We start from the raw sequence: 10974 nt of genomic DNA, 5'->3' as shown, positions 1-10974 counted from the left end.
AAATTTTTTTAAAGGAGCCTCCCCCTTATGTTCTCACCCTTTCCAACGGTTTTGGGTTTTTAAAAAAAAATGGGCCAAAGTTTGTTTTCGGTTTTAAAAGGGGTTCATTTTCAAGGTGGGGGGGGGGGGGGGGGGCCTAAAAGCGAGGTTTCTGGAGAGACCTGTCGCAGGAGAATCCTATTTGTATCAGGGACTTGGTGTGTTTTTGGTGCTCGCTTCGTGACGACGGGAATGATTTTCTTTACACAGAAGGTTATACATTATCAATCTTGCACCTTTGATCACTGGTTAACCCTCTGCGCACACGGCAACCCAAATTGCAGCCATGCAGATAGCGTAACTGGTATGTGGGCAGTCCCTTTCTGCATCTAATTCGACTAATGCATTGAATATTCTATGTCACGTCGGATGACCAGTGATTAGCAGAACCAGAATGTACGGCCAACATCCTCAGTTTCTCCGTCATCCAGGTGCATTTTGAGCAGCATTTTGCCATGATAAAAGTCGAAAAAAAAGTGGGAAAGCTCAGTCACTGACCGTCAACGTGAAGTTCCCGAGTGTGAAGGAAGCGACCGACGGAGCCCACTTTTGCTGGTTTCGAACTCATGACCTACTGAACGGAACGATTTTGCAACGTTCCGCGCGGTTGACCACTACGGCACAGAACCAAACACTATTATATGGTATTACTTTATATAGTCATGACCAGTTGGAATGCGTGCGCACAACGCACTTGACAAAAGATCTATTTTCTATACAATTTACAATCGATAATTCTAAATTTCTGCGAGCTATCAACATGATGCGGTCCTCCACTTTACGCATTGATGTCGATCTTACTGCACTCGCCTTTGTTGCAGCACATCACTCTTCTTTTAACCAAATCGCATGCAAATGATGATTGCCCATAATAATTTACGCATGCTTTCTCCCCCTTGCCCAAGTCGCACTTGGGCTCATATTCACAAGAACTGATGACGCACTCGGCATTAACAGTTGTCACTGCAGCATGGGATAAAGTTAGTATGAAGAGTTGCTCGGAAAATAAACAACGGTTAAGACTTTGTACACTGAGTAAGAGCAAAGAAGATGAGAGCGAGGACAAGAAAGAACTTCATCGTGTGTATGTAATGAATTTATGGTTGGAATTTTGCAGGTTTTAGTTCGTTCCGTGCGTAATGGAGTGCTGGAGAATTCTAAAAGATGTCTTCTCCTTTATACTTCTACTTAGAACTATGGTCCCAGTGGTCCCATTGTTTTTTGGTGGCGGAACGAATCTTTTTATGGTTCAGGCATCCGCCTGGTTCCTCAAGTCTTTGATGTGGGCCATGCAGTTGACTGGTAAATGGTTTGTTCTTGATTTTGCTTCAGGGCACTGGTCCAACGCTTGGTTTGGACGTGGACCAATCCCGATGTAATTTAGGTTTTAAAACAATGCAGCAAGAGCCAAATAAACAAATGGGAAATGCAAGCCGCGGCATTTCCGACTCTGACATGTCTCGCATCTGCAGGGTCATGTGACTGGGACATTTCGATCGACTCGTTCATGCCACTTCTTGTTTGCTGTGCTGGTCTTTGATATCTTTGTGCTATTAGTCCCAACAGTCTTTCTAAATATCGCAGAATCTTTTCCCCCACATTGGAGACAAGGTGCGATGGCACTAGCCAATGGTTATCTTCCTGTGTTCCTTCTCTAGTATAGATGCCGGCCGAGAATAGCGGATATCGTGGCTCATCATTAAATGGAGAGGAATGTGAAAGCAAACTGATAGCATAGCCAGTAGATGAGGCACAATTGCGAATAGGTGTAGTATTGAATACGATACGTCTATACCGAGTAGGCAATTCTTGTTAAATAAAATGCGTATACCAGCAGTCCTCGCTGCGATGCACTGAAGATCAAAATGTTTACCTGTTCCCATCACATAAGCCTCATCCGCCAACTATTTCAAAGTGAGTGTCATCATGACGTTAAACTATTGTTTGTCAACAGCAATCCGAAGGGGAGTGGTATTGCCGCAAGGCTACACTTTGACAACAGATCTTGCCAGTCACGTTTGGTAGAATGAGGAGTGTAGGGAGGATGATGCCTACATCCGCAAATTGCAAAGAGGAGGTCTGAACATTGTTCCGAACATGATTCCGTTAAAGAAGGAGTGACACAAGAGGACACAAAGGCGAGGGGATCCGTTACAGAGATTTGAAGGTAAACGAGCAAAAATATAAACAGCGATCTGTATGTTGATGAAAACGTCAGTGCCACACCACAGTTGTTATTCTTTGGCAAACTTCGTGACAGGATCTCTTCCAAATGCTCCAATATGCAGTATTCATGTTCTCCAAGCTACACGATGCGCTATGTTCTGTGGGAGTGCACATGTCAACCAGTCAGGGTATGTGATCATGGCTTTCGACAGCCGGCACCCTAACCCTGTTGATGAGACAACTTCCAACCGGAGGTTTGCATATCTTATGAAGGATCTTGGTCAAGGTCCCTCACCTTTCTTGTGATCCTCAGAGGGTTGGCCTGTTGTGTCCGTGTGATTTACCACCGTTTCAAACGGTAGATAAGCGCAAGCTGCCACTTGAAACCATATCTAAGGAACGGGCTAAAGCATTGTATTCATTCCTGGAATTGCTTTGTCCCTTTGAAGACCCTCCTCAAGCGTTCTACTCAAATGAGCTCCAATGTGCAGCGTAAGAACCAACGGTCTAAAAACATTAATCTCCAAACACCTTTGATGCGGGCCAGCTGCAACACTGAAAGCATATCTGGAGAACAGGCGAGCGAAGGGATCTATAGTAGCACTATTGAAAAGATGTGTGCAATTTGGCAATTCACTTCAAGGACCCATGCCAAAATGAGAAGGGCTTAACACACCTTGTTTGCAATTGGATTAGATCGAATCGGTACTAGAATTTAGTAAAAATACTAAATGCCGCTCTTGTCTGTTGGGCCACTTGGCGATCAACAGCAAGCACCATCTAGCTCTAGTTTGACCTGTAATGAACGCCAAAATACTGGTCGTTCTGCTTTTCGATCTGCTGTTTGAAATCAGATAAAGTCATCCCATCAAATGAAATCCCGTCATTTCAACTGAGAACCCATGGGAGATATATTTCTTTTTGCCGGGCACCTGGCTCTCAACATCACATTAGAGAAGATTATAACATTAGCCTATGATTATCAACGTTGTGAAGTACAGTCGGAAGCGACTCTTCAGCGTCGCCGACCGCATCTGGTCATTTTATTCACCGAGTTTGAACCACCCACACGAGGTGGACTTCATGTGAGGATGGATATAAAATGTTCGGATGGTATATGGATGCCCTTTTCTCCAGGTCAATTTAAAGTTCTTTTCTTGTCCTTTGTGGTAGTAAACAGCATATATGATCCCTGGGCTTGCCAACGACGGTAACTGATCATTTGCCATGTAGATCTATCTCCCAAAATCCATCCTTCCCTGCTTCACTTGGTCCTGTTGTCGTAAAAGACGCACACATAAGCCGCAACTTGATATCACCTAAAACCATAGTCCATCTCATGCGATTTTGAGCTCAATCTATGTACGTGCTAGAAGCCCGTAGGTATTACTCTTGAAAACCGCACGTACCCTTCAATGTAGTCGGTCAACCCCTTAGCTCTAAATGCGTATAGACCAACCGGTCACTCATATCCAACCCCAAACCATCACCATCTTACTGTTATAGTTTGCTAACGATATGTGTCCCGCCAGTGAGACCACAAAAGAATAAAAAGCATTGTGTAAAATACATTCTATATCCTGTGAGGCCGCCTAGCACATGACATCTGACTCTGCTTATCTACTGCTCATGATTGAAAGATTTCGAATAAAATAACAGGACAGCCAGTAATCTAGTCATTTCAAGTACATTGGGCGTCTCGACCCTTGTTGGCGATATTGGTTGGTAACAACTGCGACTGCGTGCACTTATTCTCTAAGCGTTTGGAAAGCACACGAAAGGAAGAAGAATCTATGAGGATGTTACTCATAATTGTCTACGGCTTATGAAGCAGTTACAGTCCATCTCGCGCTCGAAGGAACCTGTTGGTACATAAGAATCTGGGAGCAACCCTTGCTTCAACAGATGGAGAGCCATCTCGAAAATCCGCGCTGGGTGGTTCGGACAGGGGAAGCCCACAAAAACATTTTGTGCCAAAGACTTGCCAATTGAATGGAAATAGTCTCTCACATGTGACATTTATACTTCGCTTGAGCTGTCCTATGAGACTTCCAAGCGCCATAATGTATACCTTCTGAAAATGGCAAATAGTAAAGACTGATCAAGCCCGATTACTTCAACACTCGAGCGCTCACTGTTGATTCCGCGCGCTGCGCTTGTTTCTCAGTTCCATGACAAACGCAATACTCGATCACCAGTGATAGTTGGATCAATGTAAATAGTCTGCTATTTCTTGCGTATTGCCCTATATATTGGAAAGTCTTTTTCACATTGCTACACAGGCCACTGTGTGCAATTGATGCCAATACATGGATGATCCTACATATCGGCGAACTTTCGACAGAAAGTTGCGATCTGACGACAGGAAAACGTATTTTACCCGCAAAGAGCCCTGGTAGTTGCCCAACTGGTGTCAGTGTTGAATGTCGCCATGCTTTGCCATTCCTACTCATCAGAGGCATTTGCTAGCGAACAATATGAACAATATGGAATGCACCATCCTTTTGCCATTTTCATTACGCTCGTAACATGAAGGCAAGCATCCACTCCTGATCAGATTTGCAGTAGCAAAGGCGCTGGTTTTGGCTCTCCATTTCGAGGTTTGCCTGTTCATTATCATCGCATCACAACGTATGGGACAGCAAGGTAGGCCTAAGAGTGCTAAAATGAATCCATACAAAGTAAAAATATGAATCTTTATTTACAGCCTTCCCAGTCTATCGTTATGTATGCATGGTACTCTGGAGCCAATGAACATGTTCTTCACTTGAAGGAGCACAGATGAGTGGGAGACCTGCATAAAACTATGCGATAACCACTTCAAACAATCCAAGGTAAGCACATGGACGAAGTGCTTGAGGGACTTTTGCGGCTGGTGCTATGGCAACTGGGCAGCGACTCCGCCCCTATTTAACTTTCCTAGCGCTAAAACGGTTTGCGTTTCTCTCCGCATATCGGATATTACAGCATGCCAACAATTGGAAACATTGATATAGTGTTTCTCGGCACAGCTAGCGCCCAGCCAAGTCCAACCCGAAACCACTCGAGCCTCGCACTGCGATTCGACGGGCGTATCTGGCTATTTGATGCAGGCGAAGGAACACAGCACCAAATCATCCAATCCGATCTAAAAGCAGGAAAAGTGGAAAAGATTTTCGTAACACACCTGCATGGAGACCATTGCTTTGGTATTCCGGGTCTGTTGTGCACTCTTTCCCAGGCTGCTGGGGGGTGGTGTCCTGGTGAAGACAAGGACATGAAATTCGAGATTTTTGGGCCAAAGGGGACAAGAGAGTATATAAGGAATGCTTTAAAGTCTACCTATTCTAGATTGGGATGCAGGTATGTCATCGGGATAACCCTTTCGCTCTCTCACATCTGAATTGCCGACACCACCATTTTAATGCAGGTATACAGTACACGAGCTTCACTTTCCGGACGACCAATCCACTCCTCCCAGCGAAACTTTGCACAATGATGAGATTGCAGGACGGGATATACAACTAACTTCTGGTAGCAACGCAGCGCATCCCAACGAGAGCCACTGGTCCGTTCTCCATGATCCCGAAACTGATATGACCGTAACGGCCGCGCCGATTGCACACACCGTACCGTGCATCGGCTACGTTATCCAAGAGCCTCCACACCCTGGAAACATTAACATTAGCACCCTGCAACCCCATCTTGAGCGCAACCGAAAGGCGTTAGCAGAGCAAGGAATTAAAAACCCGTCCATCCTAATCGGCAAGCTCATGTCTCAACAATCTTTAACCCTACCAGACGGGACAAACCTCCTTCTGAAAGAGCACCTCACACCTCCCACTCCCGGTCGCAAAATAACCATTCTGGGCGACACAAACGACCCGTCTCCGATTATTCATCTTGCAATAGATTCTGATCTCCTTATACACGAAGCCACCAACGCCTGCCTCAAGGCTGACCTCGCAAGCGGACAAACTCCCTCCTCAGTCCAAGAATCCACGATATCCCACGGCCATTCCACCCCTGAGATGGCCGGTGCTTTTGCGCGTCTGGTTGGGGCTCGGAAATTGGTTCTGAACCATTTCTCGAGTCGTTACAAGGGGGACCTTTCTGAAGAGAGTTTGCAGATTATGGAAGAGATACGAGCTTTGGCTGTTGGAACGTTTATGAACGAGGATGTCATTTGCGCAAGGGATTTTTTGAGTGTGGAAATTGTGAGAAGAAGAGCCGATGGAGGATGATTTTAAAATTCCTGCTTTCCATGGAGTCAGTATCGTTCAAGAACCTGACGTTACTCCCAGGGATGGACTTTTGTACCGTCGCGGTACAGTACACAGATCATAGATGAACGACCTGTGTTCAATTGGCACTCTATGTACATGATAGAAAAGCAATGGTAAAATTTAGCTATCGTTACTTTCCTCTTCATCTTCCTCTTTCGTTTCGTCTCTCCCAATCTCTTTTGAATATAGTCGCCTCCCGCCCATCTCCAGCATAGCTGCAGCACTGTCGTCGTCCAGTACGCTCTTTTTGCCCTTTTTAGTCACTAATCTCTCATCCACTTCTTTAGGCTTGATTAACCAAGCTTCCACTGTCAAAAAAGGGTTGATCAAAACCTGGACCAGGTAACTGAGGTGATAGTTGGACGTACCAAAATCTATTGTAAACTCCTCCTGTTTACTCAGACGGGGATTGTCATAGGTGGTTGACTTGGGCTCCGCTTTTGAGTGACCGGATTCGAAAGATGCGTCAATCCACAGGCCAAAATAATTGAGCTGCGATACGAAGCTTATGTTATCGATTGTTCCATTGCTGACAACGCAGGCACACAATAGATACCTGTCCCCCAAATCCCATTCCATTTGGTAATGTCTGCGTCCCCGAATTAAAATATTGGTAGTGGTCGTTGTATCCAGTGGGCAGGAAGACCCCTATCTTTGGGCGCAGAAAGAACACAAAGCTGGTATTGTCGCCGTAAAACTTTGGGTTCAATTTAAAGTCTTTGGACGCAAAGCCGCCAAATATGTGTCCTATCAATTGACCATGAGCATCCTAGTAGTGCGATTCCAAGGTTGAATGCGCTGAAGTATACCATCTTTGTCCCGAACGGCAACCAAGACCGCTCCGCAATCCTCAACACTATTCATAAATACCGTCCAGCTCTTTCCATGCTTATCGCTAGCAAATCTCTGTACCCATTCCCTGCTTTCCTTGAATTCTGAAGCCATGTTTGAATGCAAAATAAACAAATCTTCAACTGTGAGCAGAGTTGATGGCGCCGTCAATGTCGGGATCTGGAGGGTAGAGGTGGAAGAGTCGGCGCCAAAGAATGCGGAAGTAAAGAGGGCATCCCACAGGACTTGGAGGTATGCGTTGCGCGGGAACCAGGTGCAAAACTCGGAGAGAGGTGGGATAACCAGAGGTGACTTATTACTTGATGAACTAAATACATCCTCTGTCACATTCGTAGAAGGGCAGCATTTTTCAAGTAGAAAATCAACAAATCGATCAGTCGGCACATGGGCTTTCTTGTTATTTACGCCAATTCCCACACCCGCAGCCAAATCCTTCACAAACTCCCTAGTCCCAGCCGGCTCTACCAAGGTAGCATAAACGTCAACGAGACGCTGTTTCTCCAACACGCTTCCAAAAACAATAATTCTCACAGTCGCAGCTAATCCGCTGAACGAGACTGTCTTGCCCTTTCCGTCAGACAACCGGCTAGCGAGGGATGCAATTGCTTGTCGAAGTGTCGCTGGGAGAATCGGGGAAAGGTGTGAAGCGAGGGATGCAGGAGTGACGGATGCAGGAGTGACGGACTGTGACTTGGCATCGTGGGCTGATTCGAAGAGAGATGTAAGGGCGTTGCGTTCGGTATCGGTCAAGCCAGAAAGGGCCGTCTTGGGATCTTTGCTCGTTTGATTGCCCATGGCCGAAAGGTCAAAAGTTGAGGTCTGCGAAGAGCTGAACATTCAGTGCGGTTACGTCACGCCTGTGGAGAGTTCGATCCTGGGTAGATGCACAAACGTCTAGTATGTAGGCTTTTTTTAGGGTGAGATCGTATGGTATAGCCCCTCTGGCCGATATTCCTCCCAATTCGCAAAAGTCGACTACAATATTCTGGCAAGAGAGCGTTATGCAACTTTGTTCCATTTATTTGTGACGTCGTTAAGGTTGGGACATTTGCGCTGCCGTCCTGCCAACCATTTGTTCATTGCATGCCTGTATCTGCCCTCCCCCATTTTTAGCCAGCTTCCGTTGTCATTTTATTTAGATTCATTGTTGGGCGCTTTATCTCAAATCTCTTTCTTCTTTACCTGTGCGTGATTTTCATGTCCTGCACCGTCAAATGCTATTGTGGATCTTAGGTCCGTCCACTGTTGGTTGGAATAAGCGCAAATGACAGGAAAGCAAAAAGTAACTTATGCAATACATACTTTGCTTGTCAGAATAATCCATCATCTATTCAATATTAAATGCTATTGTGATGCCAGAAGAATAAACACTGAGGCCGATTAACCGGAGGAATAATTAGAATAAAATTACCTCAACCGTTCATGAAGCACAGAACTTTCTATTAGTACCCTGGAATGACCCTTGAGCACCAAGCTCCAAGTTCTTAGCTATAAATAGAGGCGGACCTGGCGGACCTGGCGCCCCGATAAATAACCTCAACCATGATCATGGGCATCGACTAATATCCTTGTTTCTCACTTGCGAATATTCCTACGCCGTCTCGCGTCCAGTGTGAGACGTTCTTCTGGTAAACAGGCACCAAGGTGCAAAAATGGGCAACAGCGCATCCAATACCACATCCGAGCCCAATCCACTCTGTCTGAATAGTCCCTTGCCACCTGTCCCAATCCAAGCGGAAACGCCCATCCTAATTTGTTTGGGGCTTACCGCCGTATGTAGCTGCATAGCGTTTGGGTACGCAGTGTATCGTTACCGATTGCGACGAACAAGGTTTAATCTCGCGGTAGTGGTTTCCTGGTATGCTATTACTTTTGCCTTGATGAATATCTGCTCACACTGGAGCTAAAGTGATATTCCCCTCATCAGGCTCTTCATTCTTGGGACAGACGTTGCAGGAATCGGATACGTGATTGATTTCTTTCGTCGAGGAGCGTGCTTTATTGTCGATCCTGGGTGGTCGGTTGTTTTCGTGTAGGTTATTTTAATCGTCAAAGAGTTGAGCATTTCACGGCTAACCCATCAAAACTAAAACATCAGTGCATTTCCTATCGGCGCGGCCTGCTCCCATACACTCCTAAACCTCTCCCGAATCCCCATTTTCCGCCCCGCAATAGTATTCCCCGAACGGCTCCGTCTATTTCTATACCCGACCACCATTCTCATCTGTTTAGCCTCCTTTGGCGTCTCTGCATGGGTATACATTTCCAGCAATGGCTACATAACATCCCTATTGACAAAAATTGTCAACGGCATGTTCAGTCTCCCTGCAGCGTGGTGTTTGTTGGTTGATTGGTGCATTGCGGTATGCTCCATCATCGCTGTTGTGAATGTGAGAAGAAACCTCGCAACGGAAGCCAGTTGTGTACGACTTCCAGATGACAAAAAGAGCAATGACCAACCATGCGGTAGCCCTATTACGCCCACGACAGCAAAGTCGGACGGAACAGAAGAGATACTCAATTGCTACTTTTTTCCCGGGTCGGATGAAACCGCTGTGGACAAGCAGGTTGGAAAACCGTCAAGATCCTCTCCACTCACCCATCGTGCCCCAACATTCCTATACATCATGTTCCTCTTGGGCGGTATGATGGCGTTTGCCATGATCACAGCAATCGTCCTAGTCGCCATCCCACAACCGACGTATGCCCTCGCGACAGCGCAGGTGTGCGTGCATGTTTACTATTGCTTAGCACTCTGTTATATGTATGCAGTTCCAGGATATCTGGAAAGTTCGACGACAAAGTTTAATGTTCTGGAAGTAAGCTCGTAGTAGACTTTGTAATCTGCGACGGTATGTGGATTTGCCAGTAGCGGACGTTTTGTATATAATGATGCTTTATTGATAAGAGATGTACATGGCCGACTCATTCGGAAACATACAGTAATTAAAACAAGGTCGATGCAGATCTTCTTCCACGGCATATTGACCACAGCGCACAATAGAAAACGAGGAACAGCTGTAGCCTGAGGAGACCACAAGCACGGATTCCTTTCACGGTCATCCAAGGTTTCTTATCATGAAGTTGCCCCGATAGGGTCCGCAGTCTCAGGATTGTATGATACAGGGCACGACTACATACGAGGAACTTATATTAAAGGGAATGCCCATTTTCAGCACATATGCATACTTTTTCTCGTCTAGCTCCCAGCTCAGAAGCCTCGCCTTCGGAGTGTATCTACTTTGGGTGCTGTGCATGAAGTAGGTGTAAACAGAACGCTGCATACTGTAGAGGGTTCACAGCACTAGCAGTGAAATGTTCCAATGTCGGCATTTTTTTTTGAACTGGCATTCCCAGTCAATTTGGCCAAAAGGGGTAGAACCACATCATCAGCAAAGCAGATATCATCTTTGTCCAAAACAAGAGGTAATCTCAGGATATCAAAAAACTATCTTGGCCCTTTTGCACTTTGAAATCACCTTCAAATATGCCACACAGAGATTGTAAATACCCAAATAGTCTCTTATTCTTGAGCTCAACACGTTTATCTTCTTCTGAGGCCTTAGTGCGGTACTTGTCGTTTGAACATTGCTCAACGGGACACAATTTGCAATCGTTTCGTCCATCTTTCTCAAAGGGGAGTCTTTGGCTA

General features: G+C 45.7%; 3 protein-coding genes across 3 annotated transcripts; 2 read left to right on the top strand and 1 right to left on the bottom strand.

The window, feature by feature from the left end:
* The first annotated feature begins 5161 nt into the window (after nucleotides 1–5161).
* On the top strand, nucleotides 5162–6684 carry SPPG_06028 (ribonuclease Z). The gene is made up of 2 exons (XM_016754234.1): nucleotides 5162–5547; nucleotides 5615–6684. Exons 1-2 carry the CDS (start codon nucleotides 5174–5176, stop codon nucleotides 6426–6428), a joined length of 1188 nt encoding a protein of 395 aa, XP_016607121.1. The 5' UTR covers nucleotides 5162–5173; the 3' UTR covers nucleotides 6429–6684.
* SPPG_06027 (uncharacterized protein) lies at nucleotides 6532–8132 on the bottom strand. The gene is made up of 4 exons (XM_016754233.1): nucleotides 7280–8132; nucleotides 7027–7217; nucleotides 6839–6962; nucleotides 6532–6778 (listed from the first exon to the last, which is right to left on the bottom strand). The coding sequence occupies exons 1-4, from the start codon at nucleotides 8115–8117 to the stop codon at nucleotides 6591–6593; spliced, it is 1341 nt and encodes a 446-aa protein (XP_016607120.1). The 5' UTR covers nucleotides 8118–8132; the 3' UTR covers nucleotides 6532–6590.
* Nucleotides 8133–9634: 1502 nt separating this feature from the next.
* SPPG_06026 (uncharacterized protein) lies at nucleotides 9635–10372 on the top strand (the record flags this gene model as incomplete). Its single annotated transcript, XM_016754232.1, has 2 exons — nucleotides 9635–10174; nucleotides 10266–10372. One exon carries the CDS (start codon nucleotides 9635–9637, stop codon nucleotides 10151–10153), a length of 519 nt encoding a protein of 172 aa, XP_016607119.1. The 3' UTR covers nucleotides 10154–10174; nucleotides 10266–10372.
* Nucleotides 10373–10974: the final 602 nt, after the last annotated feature.

Source organism: Spizellomyces punctatus, assembly GCF_000182565.1.
Source record: "Spizellomyces punctatus DAOM BR117 chromosome Unknown supercont1.10, whole genome shotgun sequence".
Classification (NCBI taxonomy): domain Eukaryota; kingdom Fungi; phylum Chytridiomycota; class Chytridiomycetes; order Spizellomycetales; family Spizellomycetaceae; genus Spizellomyces; species Spizellomyces punctatus.
The sequence above is the reverse complement of the archived record's forward strand: the minus strand, read 5'-3'. Positions and strand labels throughout refer to the sequence as shown.